Here is a 27,186-nt window from a genome sequence, read left to right on the forward strand (position 1 = left end):
ATTCTTGTACATAGGAGCAGTATTATAGCAGTTATATTCTTGTACATAGGAGCAGTATTATAGTAGTTATATTCTTGTACATAGGGGCAGTATTATAGTAGTTACATTCTTGTATATAGGGGGCAGTATTATAGTAGTTATATTCTTGTACATAGGGGCAGTATTATAGTAGTTATATTCTTGTACATAGGGGCAGTATTATAGTAGTTATATTCTTGTACATAGGGGCAGTATTATAGTAGTTATATTCTTGTACATAGGGGTAGTATTATAGCAGTTATATTCTTGTACATAGGGGCAGTATTATAGTAGTTATATTCTTGTACATAGGGGGCAGTATTATAGTAGTTATATTCTTGAACATAGGGGCAGTATTATAGTAGTTATATTCTTGTACATAGGAGCAGTATTATAGTAGTTATATTCTTGTACATAGGGGCAGTATTATAGCAGTTATATTCTTGTACATAGGGGCAGTATTATAGCAGTTATATTCTTGTACATAGGGGCAGTATTATAGCAGTTATATTCTTGTACATAGGAGCAGTATTATAGTAGTTATATTCTTGAACATAGGGGCAGTATTATAGTAGTTATATTCTTGTACATAGGGGCAGTATTATAGCAGTTATATTCTTGTACATAGGGGCAGTATTATAGTAGTTATATTCTTGTACATAGGCGGCAGTTTTATAGTAGTTATATTCTTCTACATAGGGGCAGTATTATAGTAGTTATATTCTTGTATATAGGAGCAGTATTATAGTAGTTATATTCTTGTATATAGGAGCAGTATTATAGTAGTTATATTCTTGCACATAGGGGCAGTATTATAGTAGTTATATTCTTGTACATAGGGGCAGTATTATAGTAGTTATATTCTTGCACATAGGGGCAGTATTATAGTAGTTATATTCTTGTACATAGGAGGCAGTATTATAGTAGTTATATTCTTGTACATAGGGGCAGTATATAGTAGTTATATTCTTGTACATAGGGAGCAGTATTATAGTAGTTATATTCTTGTACATAGGGGGCAGTATTATAGTAGTTATATTCTTGTACATAGGAGCAGTATTATAGCAGTTATATTCTTGTACATAGGAGCAGTATTATAGTAATGTTCTTGTACATAGGGGGCAGTATTACAGTAATGTTCTTGTACATAGGGGCAGTATTATAGTTGTTATATTCTTGTACATAGGGGCAATATTATAGTAGTTATATTCTTGTACATAGGGGCAGTATTATAGTAGTTATATTCTTGTACATAGGGGCAGTATTATAGCAGTTATATTCTTGTACATAGGGGCAGTATTATAGTACTTATATTCTTGTACATAGGAGCAGTATTATAGCAGTTATATTCTTGTACATAGGAGCAGTATTATAGCAGTTATATTCTTGTACATAGGGGCAGTATTATAGTAGTTATATTCTTGTACATAGGGGCAGTATTATAGCAGTTATATTCTTGTACATAGGGGCAGTATTATAGTAGTTATATTCTTGTACATAGGAGCAGTATTATAGTAGTTATATTCTTGTACATAGGGGCAGTATTATAGCAGTTATATTCTTGTACATAGGGGCAGTATTATAGCAGTTATATTCTTGTACATAGGGGAAGTATTATAGTACTTATATTCTTGTACATAGGAGCAGTATTATAGCAGTTATATTCTTGTACATAGGGGCAGTATTATAGCAGTTATATTCTTGTACATAGGAGCAGTATTATAGTAGTTATATTCTTGTACATAGGGGCAGTATTATAGTAGTTATATTCTTGAACATAGGAGCAGTATTATAGTAGTTATATTCTTGTACATAGGGGCAGTATTATAGTAGTTATATTCTTGTACATAGGAGCAGTATTATAGCAGTTATATTCTTGTACATAGGAGCATTATTATAGTAGTTATATTCTTGTACATAGGGGCAGTATTATAGTACTTATATTCTTGTACATAGGAGCAGTATTATAGCAGTTATATTCTTGTACATAGGGGCAGTATTATAGTAGTTATATTCTTGTACATAGGGGCAGTATTATAGTAGTTATATTCTTGTACATAGGAGCAGTATTATAGCAGTTATATTCTTGTACATAGGAGCAGTATTATAGCAGTTATATTCTTGTACATAGGGGGCAGTATTATAGTAATGTTCTTGTACATAGGGGCAGTATTATAGTTGTTATATTCTTGTACATAGGGGCAGTATTATAGTAGTTATATTCTTGTACATAGGAGCAGTATTATAGTAGTTATATTCTTGTACATAGGGGGCAGTATTATAGTAATATTCTTGTACATAGGGGCAGTATTATAGTAGTTATATTCTTGTACATAGGGGTAGTATTATAGTAGTTATATTCCTGTACATAGGGGCAGTATTATAGTAGTTATACTCTTGTACATAGGGGGCAGTATTATAGTAGTTATATTCTTGTACATAGGGGGCAGTATTATAGTAGTTATATTCTTGTACATAGGGGCAGTATTATAGTGGTTATATTCTTGTACATAGGGGCAGTATGATTCGAGCAGTGTTCCTCTTGCAGCACTGCACAGAGTCCACAAGGTGGCGCTGTGTACCCAGGATACATGTACACTGCAGTGATACTGTGCAGACAGATGAGGCTTGTACATTATAATAGATATTCAGACAATTCAATGGAAAATTAATATACAATCCTCATTTATGTTTGTGTTCAATAACAGATCTTTAGGCTCCACATCATAAATGTGGATTATTTAGGGTGTGATTTTTCCTACCTGCATTCTATTCTTCTCTATTATCAGCCACTTCAGGTTGGGAAAATGCTGTATCTTGCCCCCCCCCTCCTGTGCCCCCTGAGATCATTGCTTTACGTCCCATATCTCTAGAGCCTGCAGATATTTACATCTGATGTCTGATGCTCTTATCGTTAGGTAAATGCCCCTTTAATGGTGTCTTCTCACCTTCATAGTGATACTGGACAATGCTTACAAGCTCTATAGAAAAGAGCTTGTAAGCACCGTTATTTTTTATGTATCTAGCAGCAGTGGTCGGTCTCTAAGGCAACGAGCTGAAAACAAAAGAAAAGTGTAAATATCTTAGGAACGATTGACAATTTTAGTAAGCCGTAAATGGCAAAATTGCTCGTATTTACAAGATCTATCCGACTATGTCAATTTTTGTTGCTGGGAGAAACTATAGAAGAATGTGATCTGTGCAGAGTCCAGAGGAGAGCCTCGGCCTGATATAGTCTTATTATATTATTACACGCCAATTTGTAGAGCCGCGGCCCCTCTGTAATTATATCTGAGGCCAGGACAAAGCCGGGATTGTCCAGAGCAGCACCTGTCACCGAAACCGCCAGATCCAACCGGCACAGCCGCAAATACAGAAAGGGGCATGGGGCTGCTGAGCCGCGTATCTAAAGCTCGGGTGTGCGATTCTGTCTGCTGAGCCGTGTATCTAATCTTATCCTGTGTGATACTGTATGCTGAGCTGTGTATCTAATCCTCTCCTGTGTGATACTGTATGCTGAGCTGTGTATCTAATCCTCTCCTGTGTGATACTGACTGCTGAGCGGTGTATCTAATCCTCTCCTGTGTGATACTGTCTGCTGAGCTGTGTATCTAATCCTCTCCTGTGTGATACTGTCTGCTGAGTCGTGTATCTAATCCTCTCCTGTGTGATACTGTCTGCTGAGCCGTGTATCTAATCTTATCCTGTGTGATACTGTCTGCTGAGCTGTGTATCTAATCCTCTCCTGTGTGATACTGTCTGCTGAGCTGTGTATCTAATCCTCTCCTGTGTGATACTGTCTGCTGAGCCGTGTATCTAATCTTATCCTGTGTGATACTGTCTGCTGAGCTGTGTATCTAATCCTCTCCTGTGTGATACTGTCTGCTGAGCTGTGTATCTAATCCTCTCCTGTGTGATACTGTCTGCTGAGCTGTGTATCTAATCCTCTCCTGTGTGATACTGTCTGCTGAGTCGTGTATCTAATCCTCTCCTGTGTGATACTGTCTGCTGAGCCGTGTTTCTAATCCTATCTTGTGTGATACTGTCTGTGAGCCGTGTATCTAATCCTATCTTGTGTGATACTGTCTGCTGAGCCGTGTATCTAATCCTATCTTGTGCGATACCGTCTGCTGAACCGATGTATCTAATCCTATCCTGTGTGATACTGTCTGCTGAGCTTTGTATCTAATCCTATCTTGTGTGATACTGTCTGCTGAGCTGTGTATCTAATCCTATCTTGTGTGATACTGTCTGCTGAGCCGTGTATCTAATCCTATCCTTTGTGATACTGTCTTCTGAGCTGTGTATCTAATCCTATCCTGTGTGATACTGTCTGCTGAGCTGTGTATCTAATCCTGTCCTGTGTGATACTGTCTGCTGAGCTGTGTATCTAATCCTATCCTGTGTGATACTGTCTGCTGGGCCGATGTAACTAATCCTATCCTGTGTGATACTGTCTGCTGAGCTGTGTATCTAATCCTCTCCTGTGTGATACTGTCTGTTGAATCGTGTATCTAATCCTATCCTGTGTGATACTGTGTGATACTGTCTACTGAGTCGTGTATCTAATCCTATCCTGTGTGATACTGTCTGCTGAGCTGTGTATCTAATCCTATTCTGTGTGATACTGTCTGCTGAGCTATGTATCTAATCTTATCCTGTGTGATACTGTCTGCTGAGCTATGTATCTAATCTTATCCTGTGTGATACTGTCTGCTGAGCCGTGTATCTAATCCTATCTTGTGTGATACGGTCTGCTGAGCCGTGTATCTAATCCTATCCTGTGTTATACTGTCTGCTGAGCTGTGTATCTAATCCTATCCTGTGTGATACTGTCTGCTGAGCTGTGTATCTAATCCTATCCTGTGTGATACTGTCTGCTGAGCCGTGTATCTAATCCTCTCCTGTGTGATACTGTCTGCTGAGCTGTGTATCTAATCTTCTCCTGTGTGATACTGTCTGCTGAGCTGTGTATCTAATCCTCTCCTGTGTGATACTGTCTGCTGAGCTGTGTATCTAATCCTATCCTGTGTGATACTGTCTGCTGAGCTGTGTATCTAATCCTATCCTGTGTGATACTGTCTGCTGAGCCGTGTATCTAATCCTCTCCTGTGTGATACTGTCTGCTGAGCTGTGTATCTAATCTTCTCCTGTGTGATACTGTCTGCTGAGCTGTGTATCTAATCCTCTCCTGTGTGATACTGTCTGCTGAGCTGTGTATCTAATCCTATTCTGTGTGCTACTATCTGCTGAGCTGTGTATCTAATCCCATCTTGTGTGATACTGTCTGCTGAACCGTGTATCTAATCCTCCCCTGTGTGATACTGTCTGATGAGCCGATGTATCTAAGCCTATCCTATCTTATACTGTCCGCTGAGCTGCTGTATCTAACCTTTCGCGTGATCCATTCTCAGCACTGCCCTTTGTATATGTGACATTGACCGTGTACACAGCTGTAATCACACAGCCCCCCTCCTCTGCATTAGCAGGCTGGTGCTAACAGATGATGACATTTATAGCCCCCCCCCCCTCGTCCCAGACCCCACAGGCCTCATTCACACCTCAGTGCCAATGTTTGTCCCCCCTGCCCAGGACACAGCACAGCTGGGGACCCCATCATGGCGCAGGTCACCAGTGGGATACTGATCACTGCAGCAAATGGGCCAGATCTTTATCACCCAGTGATCAGCGGGGTGGGGGACAAGGGGGCTGGATCAGGAGGGGGACATTGGGATTAGGAGGGGGACAAGGGGGCTGGATCAGGAGGGGGACATTGGGATTAGGAGGGGGACAAGGGGGCTGGATCAGGAGGGGGACATTGGGATTAGGAGGGGGACAAGGGGGCTGGGTCAGGATGGGGACATTGGGATTAGGAGGGGGACAAGGGAGCTGGATCAGGAGTGGGACATTGGGATTAGGCATGGGACAAGGGGGCTGGATCAGGAGGGGGACATTGGGATTAGGAGGGGGACAAGGGAGCTGGATCAGGAGGGGGACATTGGGATTAGGAGGGGGACAAGGGAGCTGGATCAGGAGGGGGACATTGGGATTAGGAGGGGGACAAGGGGGCTGGATCAGGAGGGGACATTGGGATTAGGAGGGGGACAAGGGAGCTGGATCAGGAGTGGGACATTGGGATTAGGCATGGGACAAGGGGGCTGGATCAGGAGGGGGACATTGGGATTAGGAGGGGGACAAGGGAGCTGGATCAGGAGGGGGACATTGGGATTAGGAGGGGGACAAGGGGGCTGGATCAGGAGGGGACATTGGGATTAGGAGGGGGACAAGGGAGCTGGATCAGGAGTGGGACATTGGGATTAGGCATGGGACAAGGGTGCTGGATCAGGAGGGGGACATTGGGATTAGGCATGGGACAAGGGGAGCTGGATCAGGGGGGGGACATTGGGGGGGATCAGATATTTTGCTGTTTATGGCACAGTGTGGCGGTATTAATTCAGTAATACTTGGTGACGTTATTGAATGGCTTATTTATGTTTAGGAAGTGAAGCCGAATCCCTGCACCCTGAGCAGCTCCGCAGCCATCTAATGTCCTCTGGGTGTCATTCCCCAACTATGGCCAGGGCCGCCATCAGGGCATTACTAGTGGAACTCCTGTAGCGGCCCGGTGAGCAGGAGGCGGGGCCCGGACACGCTGACAGGCCCCTCCCCTTTCATTCCTCTGCTCCCCGGGCCCCATGGGCAGGGGGTGGGGACGTTGCACGGACAGCACCTGCAGTCGCACAGGGGCCCCCAGCGGGAGCGGCTCCTAGAGCCTGAAAACGTACTGGGTACGTCATAGCTCCCTGGTACTTAAGGACCCATGACTTACCCAGTACGTCATGGCGAGATCGTGGCCCCGGAGGCTGCGATCGCTGCAGATATCTTAGATTCGGGGAGGAGGGGCCCTCTCCTGACCTCAGGAGGGGCGGTGTCTCCTCCCTGGACCTAAGGAAGCTGTGATTGGCTGACGAACGCCGCTCAGCCAATCACAGCCACTGTAATGTTCCAACCATTGAAAATGGCTGTAACATTAAGATCCAGCCCTGATCAGTGCAGCTGTAGCACCGATCATTGGCTGGAGCTGGGTGACCTCAGCTGCACCCGCCCCCAGCTCTGATTGGAGAGATTGTCCTTGTGACCGCTTTCTCCACTGTGGATCTGGGGCGGTGACCACTCCCCCAGCTTCACTCCAGCGTCCGTGGAAGCTGAGGGGAGCGATCGGTAAGTTTAAAGACACTGTTTCCTTTCAGCCGCCGCCATTGCCCCAGCCCCCACCCATCAGCTGCAGCAGTCACTGCCCCTGATCCAGCAGCACTGAACCCATCTGCTGCATCCCCTCCATCTGCCACCCCCTCCCCCATCAGCCGCTGCCCCCCTCCCTCATCTGCTGCCCCCTCTCCACCTCTCACCTTCCTCCACCTGCTGTGACCCCACCCCCACCTGCTGTGACCCCACCCCCACCTGCTGTGAGACCCCCACCTGCTGTGAGACCCCCTCCGTCCAGCCGTCTTTCCATCTCTCATCTATCTGTAGCACCCACGGCGCAGGGGTTAAATGTTACTCGTCGCCGGGCCGGTGATGTCGGGTCAGGGGGATGTCACAGGTGGCCTTGCCTGGCTTCGTGGCCTCGAGGTGTACAATAGAAGGGGATTTGGATGATAGTCTTCTGACGCCACCTGTGGTACGTGGCCAGGGATTAGCCGCCGCTGCTGTCGCTGTCCTCCGGGGCGGATAGTACGTGGCCAGGGATTAGCCGCCGCTGCTGTCTCTGTCCTTCGGGGCGGATGGTACGCGGCCAGGGATTAGCCGCCGCTGCTGTCGCTGTCCTCCGGTGCGGATGGTACGCGGCCAGGGATTAGCCGCCGCTGCTGTCGCTGTCCTCCGGGGCAGATGGTACGAGGCCAGGGATTAGCCGCCGCTGCTGTCGCTGTCCTCCGGGGCGGATGGTACGTGGCCAGGGATTAGCCGCCGCTGCTGTCGCTGTCCTCCGGGGCGGATGGTACGTGGCCAGGGATTAGCCGCCGCTGCTGTCGCTGTCCTCCGGGGCGGATGGTACGTAGCCAGGGATTAGCCGCCGCTGCTGTCGCTGTCCTCCGGGGCGGATGGTACGTGGCCAGGGATTAGCCGCCGCTGCTGTCGCTGTCCTCCGGGGCGGATGGTACGTGGCCAGGGATTAGCCGCCGCTGCTGTCTCTGTCCCCTGGGGCAGATGGTGTTGCAGCAAGGATGGTTCTTCTCCCCACAGGTGGAGCGGGGCCCCGGGGAGGATGATGAGGAGAGTAGTGGCCGTTGGTGCCGAAGCGCGAGGCGACAGCAATCAAAAGGCTGAATCAGCTGCTGTGGTTCCACCCTTGATGGGCCCCGGCTGAACCCGGATCCGTTGGAGGTTAGATCCGGTACGGTGGTTGATGGGCCCTTCCTTCTTGCGCCTTTACAGATGGATCCCCGTGTCCTGATGCTGCTTGGGGACCCCGGTTTGTGTAGTGTTAGCTCCTGTCCCGTGTGTAGGTGACGCGGGGCCGCTGTGTAATCACGACTCCGGATCCTATGTGGCACTGTGCTCCGGGATCTCGTGGTGGTCAGAGGGACTGGCAATCCCCCGTCCTGCAGGTTCTGGTGATATAAGGTGAAGTCTGTTCTACCCTAAGGCTCTGCACCCTGAACCGCACCGGTCCCGCTCCTGTTCTCTCCTGCTGGAGAACACCCTAAATGTTGTGTAAGCTCCTAACTCCCCCCGGTGGCTGCTCCTCCCCCAGTTCCCTGTCACTAGTGGGTGGCCACCCTCCATGTTTGGTGACTAGCTTAAGACCCGACCCTAGCCTGGTCCCCAATGGGGAGGGCAACCTGGTTGTGTGTATGAGTTTGTGTTGTGGAACTGGTACTGACCTCCTCTGGATCCAAGATGAGTACTGCACCTTAAGTGAGGTGCAGTACCCTGTGGTGACTGAAGCCACAGGGGCGCCACATATCCATCTATCTATCTATGATTCTATCTATCTGCTGAAAGAGCCTTAAAGGGAATCTGTCAGCAGGTTTTTGCTCCCCCATCTGAGAGCAGCATAAAGTAGAAACAGATATCCTGATTCCAGCGATGTGTCACTTACTGGGCTGTTTGCTTTCATTGTGATAAAATCCATGTTTTCTCTGCTGCAGATCTAGCAATTGTACAGAGGTCATGAATATGCTGGACTACCTGCAGCATGAGAAGTAGTCCTGTAATGATAATCTCCTGCTGATTAACCAGTGATGTGGGACTGTGGAAAATTTGTGGGGTGGAGGCGGAGCTGAGGTGGACGTGGAACCTCAAGGGGGCCCCGAACTTTTGCCAGTATGGGGCCCTGAAATTCCTAGTGGCAGCCCTGACTATGGCAACATGTCTGCTTGCTGTCAGTGAATGATCCGTCAATTATTCCACCCAATCAGTGAAGGAGGGTAGTGATTGGTTACTAGTTCTCAAGAGGCAGAAACCAACCAATAAAAAACTAATGGGAATTACATTATCTTTAGTGATGTCACATGGGCAGCTTTAGTGATGTCAGCACATTAACAACTGTTGTGATGTCACTACGTGGACAGCTTTTATGACGCCACCACATGCATGAAGAGATGACACCTCTGTCCATGTGATGACATCATTAAAACTGCCAATGCAGTGACATCATTAAAGCTGACCATGTGGTGACATCACTCTGTAGCTGACCATGTGGTGACATCATTAAAGCTGACCATGTGGTGACATCACTCTGTAGCTGACCATGTGGTGACATCATTAAAGCTGACCATGTGGTGACATCACTCTGTAGCTGACCATGTGGTGACATCATTAAAGCTGACCATGTGGTGACATCATTAAAGCTGACCATGTGGTGACATCACTCTGTAGCTGACCATGTGGTGACATCATTAAAGCTGACCATGTGGTGACATCATTAAAGCTGACCATGCGGTGACATCATTAAAGCTGACCATGTGGTGACATCATTAAAGCTGACCATGTGGTGACATCATTAAAGCTGACCATGTGGTGACATCACTCTGTAGCTGCCCATGTTATGACATCTCTACCCAGGAATCCCTTCCTATGCTGTGTGCTCCCCTCCCTGCCCCATGTGTGACCCGGCCACGCTCGCCCACGATGCTGACACTCGCCCGCAGTCTACACTCACATAATTAGCTCTGAGAATTGCGGTTTAATTACACCCGCTGCAGACAATCATCATCTTGTAAATTTCCCTTGATCTTTTCTTTATAAGATCTGAGCCAAAACCAGAACCTGAAAGTTTCCTTAAATAAGAAGGGCGGTGTGGACGATCGACCACCCCCCGATTTCCCCCCCCCACCACCACCAGCAGCACCCCCCGACCCCCCCCCCGATTCCCCCCACCACCACAACCCCCCGAAACCCCCTTCGCCACCACCGACCTCCCCGCTCACCAGCATCTGACATATTATACACTGTGATATTATATACGCCAGCAATATAAGAGCAGAAGCACAAGCTATACAGGGTGTATAACCAGGGGGAGAGGAGCCTACAGAAAACAGAATGCCCTTTCCTCACCCCCCCCTTTGCTCTTGCAGAAATGGCTGATAACAGGGAGCAATAAATCTGTCTCTCAGTAGCCTAAAATGGCTAGCAATACACCAAATGAGCTCTGTCTAGTCTGGAATGGCTGATAACAGAGAACAATAGATTGCATCCAGCAAGGCTATATGGGCTGTTTACACCTACAATTCTCACAGCTGAGGGTTTGTTACAATTGTATCTAGTCTAGACAATCTTCTGTGAAAGAAACTCATCAGCACAAAGCTCTGTGTTCTGATAGATTGTTACAGTGTGTCAGTGCAGGAAAATAATGTATCCAGGTACAGATGTCACATGTAGTGAGAAGTCTGCGGTCTGTGCAGGTTGTCAGCCTCTGGAGGTCATTAGTGTAAGCAAGCAGAGATCTTATAAATGGTGAAGAATTAATGCACAAAGTCTGTTTTGATTATTATTATTATTATTATTATTATTATTATTATTATTTTGTATTATTATATTTAATTATTATTTATTATTAGTAGATTATATTATTGTTATTTTATTATTAGTATTATTATTGTTATTATTATTTAGTAGTAGTAGTAGTATTTATTATTAGTAGATTCTGTTATTGTTATTATTATATTTTATTATATTTTATTATTATTAGATTATATTGTTGTTATTATTATATTTTATTATTTATTATTAGATTATATTATTCTTGTTGTTATTTTATATTATTAGTAGTAGTAGTAGTAGTAGTAGTAGTAGTAGTAGTAGTAGTAGTAGTAGTAGTAGTAGTAGTAGTAGTAGTAGTAGTAGTAGTAGTAGTAGTAGTAGTAGTAGTAGTAGTAGTAGTAGTAGTAGTGGTGGTGGTGGTAGATTTATTATTAGTAAATTATATTACTATCGTTATTATATTTTATTATTTATTATTAGTAGATTATATTATTTTTATTATTATTTTTTAGTAGTAGTAGTAGATTATATTATATTATTGTTATTTTTTTATTATTATTATTAGCAGTAGTAGTAGTATTTGTAGTATTTATCATTATTAGATTGTTACTATTTTTGTTATTATTATAATATTTTATTATTATTAGATTATATTGTTGTCTGTTATTATTATTATTATTATTATTATTATTATTATTATTATCACTACTACATTCTATTATTATTTTTTATTATTATTATTATTATTGTGTTGCAGAACGTTCCATTCTCCGCTGATTGCACTTGGGTCTGGGGCAGGTATTCCTACTGCATTGCTTTGCTTGGTCCCAAGAGCTTGCAATCCGCAGAGATGAAATATTGTGCAATAGTAAGTTACTCAGCAGGAGAAGAGTTAATCAGGAGAAGGCCAGGCTTTGGCTGCCCCCCTCCTCCTCTTCTGCCCCCTCCCCACTTCCAGATGTGCTGCTGATCAAATAAGTTTTAGAGAGAGGATGGGGATTCCTTGTAGGTATGTGGGGGTGTAGCTGCTCCGCATCCTCTGGAGGAGGGGTCTGCTGCCTGTAGCTCTCCTGCGGTCACAGTGCAGTGCAGGGCTCAGCAGCACAGGGGGGCACTCCAGTACAGGGGGTCACTGGATCAGCACAGCTGGACCCGCACATGTGGGACGTCGCCTAGTTTGGTCCCCGTCATTTCACTCTCGTTGTAAAGGGGGTTTATTCCTAACCCGAGCGATCAAGGAGGGGGCGAGCATGGCTCACTTATCTGTCAACGACCACTTGGAGGGGATCCTCTCTGACTTTGAAGGTAAGGTTTCATTGGAAGTGCATGTGTGCGGATGTAGCAGAGCTGGGCTGGTCTCATCTCTGTGCGCGGATGTAGCAGAGCTGGGCTGGTCTCATCTCTGTGCGCGGATGTAGCAGAGCTGGACTGGTCTCATCTCTGTGCGCGGATGTAGCAGAGCTGGACTGGTCTCATCTCTGTGTGCGGATGTAGCAGAGCTGGACTGGTCTCATCTCTGTGTGCGGATGTAGCAGAGCTGGACTGGTCTCATCTGTGTGTGCGGATGTAGCAGAGCTGGACTGGTCCTCATCTCTGTGTGCGGATGTAGCAGAGCTGGACTAGTCTCATCTCTGCGGATGTAGCAGAGCTGGACTGGTCTCATCTCTGTGTGCGGATGTAGCAGAGCTGGACTGGTCTCATTTCTGTGTGCGGATGTAGCAGAGCTGGACTAGTCTCATCTCTGCGGATGTAGCAGAGCTGGACTCGTCTCATCTCTGTGTGCGGATGTAGCAGAGCTGGGCTGGTCTCATCTCTGTGCGCGGATGTAGCAGAGCTGGACTGGTCTCATTTCTGTGTGCGGATGTAGCAGAGCTGGACTGGTCTCATCTCTGTGTGCGGATGTAGCAGAGCTGGACTGGTCTCATCTCTGTGTGCGGATGTAGCAGAGCTGGACTGGTCTCATCTCTGTGTGCGGATGTAGCAGAGCTGGACTGGTAATACAGCTACAACACCAGCACCCTCTGAGCTGTACAGTGCTGCGGAATAAGTTGGTGCTATAGAAATATTAATTAGTAATAAGTTGGGATTGGGAAGAAGGGGGGGTGGCAGTCCTATGCAAATCCAAGCAGAAGATAGGGAGCTGGAGAAAATGACAAACTCGGACTGAGCTCTGCTGCATCAAAATTCTGTCCTGTGTGATACACGCATCCCTGCTGGATATGCCAGAGAGATTTACTAAATATCATGATACTGTCTGCTTAGATGCATCTAAGCGTATTATGTACAACGCTGCCTGCTGAGCTGTGTATCTAATCCTCTCCTGTGTGATACTGTCTGCTGAGATGTGTATCTAATCCTCTCCTGTGTGATACTGTCTGCTGAGCTGTGCATCTAATCATATCATGTGTGATACTGTCTGCTGAGCTGTGTATCTAATCATATCATGTGGGATACTGTCTGCTGAGCTGTGTATCCAATCCTCTCCTGTGTGATACTGTCTGCTGAGCTGTGTATCTAATCCTATCCTGTGTGATCCTGTCTGCTGAGCTGTGTATCTAATCCCATCATGTTTGATACTGTCTGCTGAACCAATGCACCTATTGCTATTGTGTGATACTGGCTGCACAGCTGTGTATCTAATTCTATCATATAGGATGCCAGATGCTGGGCTGTGTATCTACTCCTGTCATGCATGATACTATCTGCTGGGCCAAGGTATTTAATAACATCCAGCTATTGCATCTCATCTTATCATGTGGGATACAGACTGCTGAGATGTGTAGCTAATCCTATAATTTTCAGTACTGTTTGCAGAGCAATGTATCTAAACCTATCATGTCTTATGCTGTGTGCAAAGCTGAGCATCAAATAAAATAATGTGTGATACTACCTGCTGAGCGGTGCATCTAATCCTATCCTGTGTGATCCTGTCCGCTGAGTTGTGTATCTAATCCCATCCTGTGTGATACTGTCTGCTGAGCGGTGCATCTAATCCTATCCTGTGTGATCCTGTCCGCTGAGTTGTGTATCTAATCCTCTTCTGTGTGATACTGTATGCTGAACTGTGTATCTAATCCTCTCCTGTGTGATACTGTCTGCTGAGAGGTGTATCTAATCCCATCCTGTGTGATACTGTCTGCTGAGCTGTGTATCTAATCCTATCCTGTGTGATACTGTCTGCTGAGCTGTGTATCTAATCCTATCCTGTGTGATACTGTCTGCTGAGCTGTGTATCTAATCCCATCCTGTGTGATACTGTCTGCTGAGCTGTGTATCTAATCCTATCCTGTGTGATACTGTCTGCTGAGCCGTGTATCTAATCCTCTCCTGTGTGATACTGTCTGCTGAGCCGTGTATCTAATCCTATCCTGTGTAATACTGTCTGCTGAGCGGTGTATCTAATCCTATCCTGTGTAATACTGTCTGCTGAGCGGTGTATCTAATCCTCTCCTGTGTGATACTACTGTGTGGTATATCTGTAGGTAACATATAGCTTTGCCGCATGTGGCAAACCTCTTTTTGCCAAGTGGCAAACCTCACTCCGCTATGTCTGACACTCCGCTCCACTACACTGTATGTATGTATGTATGTATGTATGTGTATATATATATATATATATATATGGGCTTCCCATCATTGTCTCTCATATATATATATATACAGTATATATATATATATATATGGGCTTCCCGTCATTGTCTCTCATATATATATATATATATATACAGTATAATGGGCTTCCCGTCATTGTCTCTCATATATATATATACAGTATAATGGGCTTCCCGTCATTGTCTCTCATATATATATATATATATATATATATATATATATATATATATATATATATATATATATATATATATATATATATATATATATATATATATATTAATTACAGTGTATATATATATATGGGCTTCCCGTCATTGTCTCTGTGCCTCTTTTAGGATCTGTAGGACCAGGAATGTCGCACGCTTTTAGAATTTGTCCCACCCTACCTAGGTGACGAGGCATGATGAGACTTGTAGTCCTACAGATAGATGTATATCAGGAGCTGGATCTCCCATAGTTTATGTTTCTCCTAAAAGGGTTTTACACTCAAAGACGTTTCGCGGGGGGGGCCCCTGGGGATCTGTGGGGCCCCACATAAAAGCCCTTTAATCAACCTCGGTCTATGTCCCCTCCTTTAACCCCTCGTCAACCGATTCCTCATCAGGAAATGTTGGGAGTGATCATTCTCTTCATCATTGATAATAGTTACCACTTCATATATGGCGTCTGCAGCCCTTTACTTGCCAGAGATTCGGATCGGGTTCCATTCACTGACAGCAAGCAAAGTGATAATGCAGCTGCTGATTCTTTTCTATGATGCCCTATATATGAAGTCACCTCACCCCAATGAAAACGCGCCCACTAAGACTTCATCCGCCATAATGGTCTCCATCCTTAATCCTGAGCTCATTATCTGCTGTGAACAAAATAAAAGAAGAAAAAAATGGATGGAATTTGCATGAACAAACAGTCGGTCACGTCAGGAGGACATAGCCGCCCACACAAGACGGCAGCCATCAATATCAGGAGACATGTTTACATGACTAGGCCTCAAGCCTAGGGTCTCTGTCATAGTTACCTATAGCAACCTATCACAGTGAAGCTTTCATTCTCTCAGAGTAGTTTTAAAAATGAAAGCTGTGCTGTGATTGGTTGCTATGGGTAACAAAGAATGTCACTCTTAGAGCGGCCATGTTGGATGGACCATATTATAACCTGGTTCATCTGCCAGTTAGGAGTTACAATTTCCCGAGTGCCCCTTTATAAAGCCAAAATACCCCTTCCGTGCCCCCTAAACGGGCAATAATGCCCTGAGTGGCCCCGTTACTAGTCCTAATGTCCTGTAGTGGCGGATTATCAAGTAATAGTGGCCAGAGTTCCCCCATATTGTGTGCGCCCTTTGCAAATAATGGCCAGAGTGCCTCCTTATAAAGTAATAAGCGCCCTTTTCAAAAGTATTAATACCCCTTCAGTGTCCCCCTAAAAAATGTCCGGAGTGCTTCTTATCAAATAATATTTTCCTTAGTGCCCCCTTATTAAGAAATAATCCCCCAATCGCCTCTCTATAAGGTAATAATGCCCGGAGTGCCCTTTATTACATGATATTGTCCTGAGTCCCCCCCTTATAATGTAATATTCCCCCGAGTACCCTCTGGACAAATAGTACTGCCCACTGTGGACGCTGACAAAATTAATATATTGGCACTCGCCTGAACAGAGAGTTACAAGCCACACATTAGGAGCCCGCTAGCCCCTGGTTGGGGACCCCTGCTATACAGTAATATCTGGCGTAGCCCCATATAATTCTACCATGTCCAATGCCTACAGATGCAGCAGTTCACTCACTGACACCGTGTGGGCATAACATTGTGCCATTATAACTAGTAATGAGCGGGCACTACCATGCTCAGGAGCTCAGTACTAGTAACTAGTGATGAGCGGACACTACCATGCTCAGGTGCTCAGTACTCGTAACTAGTGATGAGCGGACACTACTATGCTCAGGAGCTCAGTACTGGTAACTAGTGATGAGCGGGCACTGCCATGCTCGGGGGCTCAGTACTCGTAACTAGTGATGAGCGGACACTACTATGCTCAGGAGCTCAGTACTGGTAACTAGTGATGAGCGGGCACTGCCATGCTCGGGGGCTCAGTACTCGTAACTAGCGATGAGCGGACACTACTATGCTCAGGAGCTCAGTACTGGTAACTAGTGATGAGCGGGCACTGCCATGCTCGGGGGCTCAGTACTCGTAACTAGCGATGAGCGGACACTACTATGCTCAGGAGCTCAGTACTGGTAACTAGTGATGAGCGGGCACTACCATGCTCAGGTGCTCAGTACTGGTAACTAGTGATGAGCGGGCACTACTATGCTCAGGAGCTCAGTACTGGTAACTAGTGATGAAATAATGAAGGAAAAAATCTGTACAGAGACTTTATAGTTGAAATAGATACAAATTTTATTAAATACAAATTACAAAAGACAAAAGATTGTTGTGGTTAAAATTTGTAGAGACAGGTGATGATAGCCACCAATGATACCCTCATACCAACCTGGCACGCTTTACATGTTTAAGGGCAGTCAGAAAGCCAAAAAAGCAAAAACTAGCTGGTCAAAAAGCGAGTGATCAACATGGATGCAAACATGCTGCTGCATAAGCCCTGTGCTGAAATAGTAATCTTGTTCACACAGCAAATGTATGTGTGACTGATTTCACAGGGCATCAACCCCCATTATGCTGACCCACTATGAAATATCCACCACGTTATACAAATATAAATGTGTGGAACATATCGTCAGCCTATGGGAGTCCTAATCCAAATCACCAAGGCTATTAGTTGCAGCAGTGTAATTACCGCTCAAAGAAACGGAGTCATACATGCAAAACAGCACAAAGGCAGCCATGTGATCAATCAAAAGGGGTGTAAAGGCTACTGACTGCTAGAGATATCATGTGCCAACACCCTATATAATACCAGTAAAGACCCAAAATGCAGTTATAGCTAGTGGCACATGGTATCAAAATACAGATCAATATCTGTACCTGAGGTGTGGTATGAGAGTAAGGCACCCCGACCTATAGGTTTCGTAATCCTTCTTCCGGGGGTAGGTCTCAGAATAAAAAGAGCGTCCTTATAAATAAGACTCATCCAATCCTGAACCATATCAGTCCCGCCCAATCAAAACGTCCAATAATATATTATCCCACCAGGACATGTTATAACAGCGTCTGCCATTAGTGAATGGTTCAAGGAGCTGAATCAGGCTCCGCCCCATGAATGACGCGAAACCGGAAGCTTCCAAATATGGGCATCGCGTCACTAACCAAGGGGCGCGCCCATCACGTAATACAAGGGGCGTATACACACCGCTCAATCAGCATTGTCAGACGGCCCTGCAAATACAAGTCACACCGTCACTCCCCCACCTGACGCGGCGCCACAATGGGCAATGTAGCAGCATCGGCTAGGGGGCGTATGTCAGCCACGTCACATCAAAGGTGTATCCGGGCCATCCTATCAATATTAAGGAACGGCCCTGTGACAGGTTAGACCCCGCCCCACTAGATGACGCGAGACCGGAAGTGTCCAAATATAGGCACCGCGTCATCTATTAGGAGGTGTGTCTACCGCGCCACGTGGGAGAGCGTGTGTATGACATTACACCAACCTATAGGGGTCTTCAAACCAAGCATCGCCCCCACCTGACGTGGCGCCGCAGTGGGCAATGTAACAACATCAGCTAGGGGGCGTATGTCAACTACGTCACATCAAAGATGTATACGGGGCCATCCTATCAATATTAAAGAACGGCCCTGTGACCGGTTAGACCACGCCCCACTCGATGACGCGAAACCGGAAGCGTCCAAACACAGGCACCGCGTCATCGATTAGGAGGTGTATCCACCGCGCCACATGGGGAAGCGTATGTATAACATTGAATCAACCTATAGGAATCCTCGGACCAGGCACCATGGCAACCAATACAAAACCCAGCAAAGATCCACCCCTCTCCACAGCCACGTCTGATGCTGGTACATGAAAGGGGGTAGCATTCAATTGGCAGAATCATAGGTGCGATCAAAAGTACCCATAAAGTATACAGCAATGAGTATCATTATGTAAACATATCCAACTATAATAAATTTATCGAAGTCAGTATAAGCAGTACCAACAATGGCGCTAAAACCCTAACACATCATTGCATACACATATAGAATATATTCTGATCATCATTCTGTCCCGATTAGCCAATCGTGGCGCGCGGGCGGATGCCGCGGGAGCACCGCGCCGCCACAAGCGCGTCCAGCCCCAACCATGGTGATCAGATCACCATGAAAGGAGCCCAAAGGACACGCACATAGCGGCACAGCGCACCCGAGGCAAACGCACGCGCGCACTGGCACCAGGAGAGAAGTGGTCACAAAAAAAGTCCCAATAAGAAGGCATCCAACCAACATTGCTACCCACATACAGCATATATCAGGATGACACATATTTGCATAACAAATCGTAGCAAGAGTCAGGTGGTATGATCCCATTCATTTTTGCTGTTATCCAGTGGATTGCCAATTTCTTCAGAATACTTATATAGACGTGATCAGGAAAGATATGGAAATATGGATGTAACTGCAAATTAAAACATATAAATAAAAAATTAAAAAAGGACCAAACAGATAAAGAACAAAGAGATCATACACAGAGCTGCAGAGACACGGGTTACATATTTGTACACCACAGAGAAGGATGGAGCAATGTCTGGGAAACTATAGGAAGGATACAAAACTTAAACACTCATTCAGCCCAAAAGGCTGTAGAGTCTTCAAGGTCCATATCCATTCCGTCTCACGCTGTGTGAGAAGGCGGGTAACATTCCCGCCTCGGATCCCAGGTATTATTTGATCAATGCCCCGTACCCTCAAAGCAGTATGGTCACAGTGGTGATATTTCCTAAAATGCCTAGGTATTGTCTTAAGGCTCTCAATGTCAATCTCGTCCACGGCGGCCTGAATATCACGAACATGTTCTCTCACGCGGACCTTTAAGGCCCGCGTCGTCAGGCCGACATAGACGAGAGGACATGGACAAACAGCATAATACACCACAGCCTTGGAGAGGCAGTTTATCTTCTTCTTAATAGGAAAAATTTTTCCATCAGAGGAAGTGAACTCTGTCGCTGTATCAATGTTGGGGCATGCAACGCATGCCCCACATGGTGAGCAGCCAAATCTTGCCCTAGATGCACCAGAGGAAAATGCAAATGGAAGAACATTTTTATCTTTTTTATTGTAATGACTAGACGTCAATATGTCCTTCAGATTTTTGGCCTTACGGGCCGCAACTGATGGTCTGTCAGATAAATAGCTCCGAAGAATGGGATCAACAGTGAGTATAGACCAATAACGGGACATGACTTCCAACATCCGTTCCCAATGTGAATGATACTTGGTAACCATTCTCACAATGTTCGTATTTTTAGTGCCGTGGTTACCAAATAATAGATCTACACGTGGGGAATTTCTCGCTCTATTGTATGCCTTTTTGATAGACCTATTGCTATACCCGCGATCACGGAATCTCTGTTTGAGATCCATAGCCTTGGACTCAAAAGAAGAATCTGACGAGCAGATCCGCCGTAGGCGAAGAAATTGTCCCACGGGGACTGCTCGTACAACATGTGCGGGGTGGGCCGAGGTGGCGTGTAAAACTGAGTTTACAGAAGTGTCTTTTCGATATAAATCAGTTTGTAGGAACCCTGATGAGTCTCTCATGACCAAGACATCTAGGAATTCAAGGGACGTGTCACTGAACTTATGAGTTAGCCGTATGTTAATTTCGTTGTTATTTAGATTTTGCATAAATAAATTAAGTTCTGGGATCGTCCCCTGCCAGATAAAAAAGATGTCGTCGATGTACCGCGTCCAAAGGGGGATGCGGTCCACCGACGACAGCCAATCTGACAGGAGAAGGTCCCTCTCCCACAGCCCCAGGAACAAATTAGCGTATGAGGGCGCAAAAGCCGCCCCCATTGCTGTGCCCTGGAGCTGTAGGTAGAGGGACCCCCCCGAAAAAGAAAAAATTATGAGTCAAGGCAAAACTCAACAAGTTCATGACAAAGCCCCTCTCAGTCTCAGACATGTCGGTCATAGAGAGAAAGTATGACACAGCCCGTAGTCCGTCGCGATGTCGAATGCTCGTATAGAGCGATTCGACATCGCAAGAGACCAACAGGGAGCCCTCTCCCACTTGTATGGAATCGATTTTTTGCAAAAAATTGCTTGTGTCTTTTGTAAATGAGGGAAGGGACTCAACTAAAGGTTTCAACAAACCATCGATGTAAATACAGACACGTTCAAGAAAATTGCCCACCCCCGACACAATAGGTCTACCAGGTGGCACATTCACATCTTTGTGTACCTTAGGCAGCAGATACAGTGTCGGTATCGTTGGCTCGCCCACACGTAATGCATCCGATAGTCCCCTCTCTATAGTGCCACACTCCACAGCATCAGACAGTAGACAATGTAGTTCTTTGGTAAACTTGCTCAGGGGATTAAAGGTGAGGCGTTGATAGCACTCGCCAACCCTGAGCTGTCTATATGCCTCCCGTTCATAAAGTGTGCATGGCCACACCACAATATTCCCGCCCTTGTCGGCCGGTTTTATCACAATGTCCTCCAACTTCCTGATCCTGTCAATGCAGCTCCTCTCTTCCCTCGTAAGATTATCATTACAAATATTTTTAGGGAATTTAGAAAATTCATCAGAGACGAGCCGCACGAACAGATCTACATTGGGACAGGCCGACAAGGGGGGGAATTTTTTAGACTTGATCCGCAGCCGTGAAGGAATCTTACCTAGAGCACTGGAATTGTGTTCCTCAGACAATTCCTCCAAAATCCGTAGAGCAGATTGTTCAGTCTCTGTAGGAAAAGCCTTTTTAAGATCATCATCATGGAACCATTTCTTCAACATCAGTGCTCGACCAAAGATATGTAGGTCCTTCACGGCTGTGAATGGATCAAAACGTGAACTTGGTGAAAAAGTAAGGCCCCTAGCAAGAATCTCATTGTCTAGAGTTGAAAAGACATGTTGGGATAGATTGATTACCTTAGGGGTACTGGCTGGTTTCCCCACCCCAGGGGGTTTCTTATTCTGATTGCCAGTTGTTTTTTGTGGTTGCTGTTGTTGTTGCTCCCCTTTTCTTCTACTCCCAAACCGTGTGGTCACAGGAGATAGTGACCGATCAGATGCACCACCCGCGGACGAGACCGAGGACACCGACACAGATCTGCTGCGCGCAAATCGTGGAATAGGTTTCCGCCACCTGTAGACTTTTAATTGTTGATAGTCCGTCATGTCACGTATGATCTTTTTTGAATGGGTTTCTCTAATAGATTTCTCCCATTCTTCAGAGCTAGTCATCATCGCTGAGTCAAAGGTAGCAATCTCCTCGGTCGAAGAGGCCGCCTTCAGATCGGAATATGCAAGGTCCAACTCCCTCTCAACTTCATCCAAGGTTTTTGAATTCAGACCAACTATTAACTCCATGAGTTTAAGAGAACTGGTGGAACAGACCTCTTCCCACCTACTGATGAAGGTCGTATCCTCCACAGGAAATGAGGGGAACACCTGTATTCTAAGTCCCCGAGGGACCATTTGTTTGGAAATGTATCCCTCGAGGAACGCCTTATTCCACCAAATTTTCGTACGCTTATGTAATAAGCGTTTCACATTATTCTGCAACTCAACACGTCCCCTATGTTCAATACCGTTCCCATCAGGTACGCTACCATCAAAAGCTCTACTACAGGCAAGTTTCCAGGAAATATCCCTGGTTCGATAGTCCATGCTTGGTATGAAAAAAACCTGTGAAAATACACAGAAAGGCATGTAAACAAACAATACCAGTATACACGAGAAGTCTCGTGCCATAGTTAGCATATGGAGAAAGCCATATACAGAATATAAATGAAATAATGAAGGAAAAAATCTGTACAGAGACTTTATAGTTGAAATAGATACAAATTTTATTAAATACAAATTACAAAAGACAAAAGATTGTTGTGGTTAAAATTTGTAGAGACAGGTGATGATAGCCACCAATGATACCCTCATACCAACCTGGCACGCTTTACATGTTTAAGGGCAGTCAGAAAGCCAAAAAAGCAAAAACTAGCTGGTCAAAAAGCGAGTGATCAACATGGATGCAAACATGCTGCTGCATAAGCCCTGTGCTGAAATAGTAATCTTGTTCACACAGCAAATGTATGTGTGACTGATTTCACAGGGCATCAACCCCCATTATGCTGACCCACTATGAAATATCCACCACGTTATACAAATATAAATGTGTGGAACATATCGTCAGCCTATGGGAGTCCTAATCCAAATCACCAAGGCTATTAGAATATATTCTATATGTGTATGCAATGATGTGTTAGGGTTTTAGCGCCATTGTTGGTACTGCTTATACTGACTTCGATAAATTTATTATAGTTGGATATGTTTACATAATGATACTCATTGCTGTATACTTTATGGGTACTTTTGATCGCACCTATGATTCTGCCAATTGAATGCTACCCCCTTTCATGTACCAGCATCAGACGTGGCTGTGGAGAGGGGTGGATCTTTGCTGGGTTTTGTATTGGTTGCCATGGTGCCTGGTCCGAGGATTCCTATAGGTTGATTCAATGTTATACATACGCTTCCCCATGTGGCGCGGTGGATACACCTCCTAATCGATGACGCGGTGCCTGTGTTTGGACGCTTCCGGTTTCGCGTCATCGAGTGGGGCGTGGTCTAACCGGTCACAGGGCCGTTCTTTAATATTGATAGGATGGCCCCGTATACATCTTTGATGTGACGTAGTTGACATACGCCCCCTAGCTGATGTTGTTACATTGCCCACTGCGGCGCCACGTCAGGTGGGGGCGATGCTTGGTTTGAAGACCCCTATAGGTTGGTGTAATGTCATACACACGCTCTCCCACGTGGCGCGGTAGACACACCTCCTAATAGATGACGCGGTGCCTATATTTGGACACTTCCGGTCTCGCGTCATCTAGTGGGGCGGGGTCTAACCTGTCACAGGGCTGTTCCTTAATATTGATAGGATGGCCCGGATACACCTTTGATGTGACGTGGCTGACATACGCCCCCTAGCCGATGCTGCTACATTGCCCATTGTGGCGCCGCGTCAGGTGGGGGAGTGACGGTGTGACTTGTATTTGCAGGGCCGTCTGACAATGCTGATTGAGCGGTGTGTATACGCCCCTTGTATTACGTGATGGGCGCGCCCCTTGGTTAGTGACGCGATGCCCATATTTGGAAGCTTCCGGTTTCGCGTCATTCATGGGGCGGAGCCTGATTCAGCTCCTTGAACCATTCACTAATGGCAGACGCTGTTATAACATGTCCTGGTGGGATAATATATTATTGGACGTTTTGATTGGGCGGGACTGATATGGTTCAGGATTGGATGAGTCTTATTTATAAGGACGCTCTTTTTATTCTGAGACCTACCCCCGGAAGAAGGATTACGAAACCTATAGGTCGGGGTGCCTTACTCTCATACCACACCTCAGGTACGATATTGATCTGTATTTTGATACCATGTGCCACTAGCTATAACTGCATTTTGGGTCTTTACTGGTATTATATAGGGTGTTGGCACATGATATCTCTAGCAGTCAGTAGCCTTTACACCCCTTTTGATTGATCACATGGCTGCCTTTGTGCTGTTTTGCATGTATGACTCCGTTTCTTTGAGCGGTAATTACACTGCTGCAACTAATAGCCTTGGTGATTTGGATTAGGACTCCCATAGGCTGACGATATGTTCCACACATTTATATTTGTATAACGTGGTGGATATTTCATAGTGGGTCAGCATAATGGGGGTTGATGCCCTGTGAAATCAGTCACACATACATTTGCTGTGTGAACAAGATTACTATTTCAGCACAGGGCTTATGCAGCAGCATGTTTGCATCCATGTTGATCACTCGCTTTTTGACCAGCTAGTTTTTGCTTTTTTGGCTTTCTGACTGCCCTTAAACATGTAAAGCGTGCCAGGTTGGTATGAGGGTATCATTGGTGGCTATCATCACCTGTCTCTACAAATTTTAACCACAACAATCTTTTGTCTTTTGTAATTTGTATTTAATAAAATTTGTATCTATTTCAACTATAAAGTCTCTGTACAGATTTTTTCCTTCATTATTTCATTTATATTCTGTATATGGCTTTCTCCATATGCTAACTATGGCACGAGACTTCTCGTGTATACTGGTATTGTTTGTTTGTTGGTAACTAGTGATGAGCGGACACTACCATGCTCAGGTGCTCAGTACTCGTAACTAGTGATGAGCGGGCACTACCATGCTCAGGTGCTCAGTACTCGTAACTAGTGATGAGCGGGCACTACCATGCTCAGGTGCTCAGTACTGGTAACTAGTGATGAGCGGGCACTACCATGCTCGGGTGCTCAGTACTGGTAACTAGTGATGAGCGGGCACTGCCATGCTCGGGGGCTCAGTACTCGTAACTAGTGATGAGCGGGCACTACCATGCTCAGGTGCTCAGTACTGGTAACTAGTGATGAGCGGGCACTGCCATGCTCGGGGGCTCAGTACTCGTAACTAGTGATGAGCGGGCACTACCATGCTCGGGTGCTCAATACTTGTAACTAGTGATGAGTAGGCACTACCATGCTCAGGTGCTCAGTACTCGTAACTAGTGATGAGCGGGCACTACCATGCTCAGGTGCTCAGTACTGGTAACTAGTGATGAGCGGGCACTACCATGCTCGGGTGCTCAGTACTGGTAACTAGCGATGAGTGGACACTACCATGCTCAGGTGCTCAGTACTTGTGACTAGTGATGAGCAGGCACTACCATGCTCGGGTGCTCAGTACTCGTAACTAGCGATGAGTGGGCACTACCATGCTCAGGTGCTCAGTACTTGTGACTAGTGATGAGCGGGCACTACCATGCTCGGGTGCTCAGTACTGGTAACTAGTGATGAGCGAGCACTACCATGCTCAGGTGCTCGTAACTCGTAACTAGCGATGAGTGGGCACTACCATGCTTGGGTGCTCAGTATTTGTGACTAGTGATGAGCGGGCACTACCTCGGTTGCTCAGTACTCGTAACTAGTGATGAGCGGGCACTACCATGCTTGGTACTTGTACCTAGTGAGGGGGCACTACCATGCTCAGGTGCTCAGTACTCGTAACTAGTGATGAGTGGGCACTACCATGCTTGGTACTTGTACCTAGTGAGGGGGCACTACTATGCTCGGGTGCTCAGTACTCGTAACTAGTGATGAGCGGGCACTACCATGCTCGGGTGCTCAGTACTCTTAACTAGCGATGAACGGGCACTACCAAGCTCAGGTGCTCGGTACTCGTAACTAGTAATGAGTGAGCACTACCATGCTCAATACTTGTAACTAGTGATGAGTAGGCACTACCATGCTCGGGTGCTCAGTACTGGTAACTAGTGATGAGCGGACACTACCATGCTCGGGGGCTCAGTACTCGTAACTAGTGATGAGCGGGCACTACCATGCTCGGGTGCTCAGTACTGGTAACTAGTGATGAGCGGGCACTACCATGCTCAGGTGCTCAGTACTAGTAACTAGTTATGAGCAGGCACTACCATGCTCGGGGGCTCAGTACTCGTAACTAGTGATGAGCGGGCACTACCATGCTCGGGTGCTCAGTACTGGTAACTAGTGATGAGCGGGCACTACCATGCTCAGGTGCTCAGTACTAGTAACTAGTTATGAGCAGGCACTACCATGCTCAGGTGCTCAGTACTGGTAACTAGTGATGAGCGGGCACTACCATGCTCAGGTGCTCAGTACTCGTAACTAGTGATGAGCGGGCACTACCATGCTCAGGTGCTCAGTACTGGTAACTAGTGATGAGCAGGCACTACCATGCTCGGGTGCTCAGTACTGGTAACTAGTGATGAGCGGGCACTACCATGCTCAGGTGCTCAGTACTTGTGACTAGTGATGAGCAGGCACTACCATGCTCGGGTGCTCAGTACTCGTAACTAGCGATGAGTGGGCACTACCATGCTCAGGTCCTCAGTACTTGTGACTAGTGATGAGCGGGCACTACCATGCTCGGGTGCTCAGTACTGGTAACTAGTGATGAGCGAGCACTACCATGCTCAGGTGCTTGTAACTCGTAACTAGCGATGAGTGGGCACTACCATGCTTGGGTGCTCAGTATTTGTGACTAGTGATGAGCGGGCACTACCTCGGTTGCTCAGTACTCGTAACTAGTGATGAGCGGGCACTACCATGCTTGGTACTTGTACCTAGTGAGGGGGCACTACCATGCTCAGGTGCTCAGTACTCGTAACTAGTGATGAGTGGGCACTACCATGCTTGGTACTTGTACCTAGTGAGGGGGCACTACCATGCTCGGGTGCTCAGTACTCGTAACTAGTGATGAGCGGGCACTACCATGCTCGGGTGCTCAGTACTCTTAACTAGCGATGAACGGGCACTACCAAGCTCAGGTGCTCGGTACTCGTAACTAGTATTGAGTGAGCACTACCATGCTCGGGTGCTCAATACTTGTAACTAGTGATGAGTAGGCA

General features: G+C 46.0%; 1 protein-coding gene across 1 annotated transcript in view; it reads left to right on the forward strand.

Annotated features, from left to right (window-relative positions):
* Nucleotides 1–12,089: 12,089 nt before the first annotated feature.
* SEPTIN12 (septin 12) overlaps nt 12,090–27,186 on the forward strand; it is a 121,166-nt gene continuing 106,069 nt past the window's right edge. The window contains exon 1 of the mRNA XM_075318434.1: nt 12,090–12,309. Coding sequence (XP_075174549.1) covers nt 12,255–12,309 — 55 coding nt within the window. The 5' untranslated portion in view covers nt 12,090–12,254. The remainder of the gene's footprint in view (nt 12,310–27,186) is intronic.

This window comes from Anomaloglossus baeobatrachus, chromosome 7 (genome assembly GCF_048569485.1).
Source record: "Anomaloglossus baeobatrachus isolate aAnoBae1 chromosome 7, aAnoBae1.hap1, whole genome shotgun sequence".
NCBI lineage: Eukaryota > Metazoa > Chordata > Amphibia > Anura > Aromobatidae > Anomaloglossus > Anomaloglossus baeobatrachus.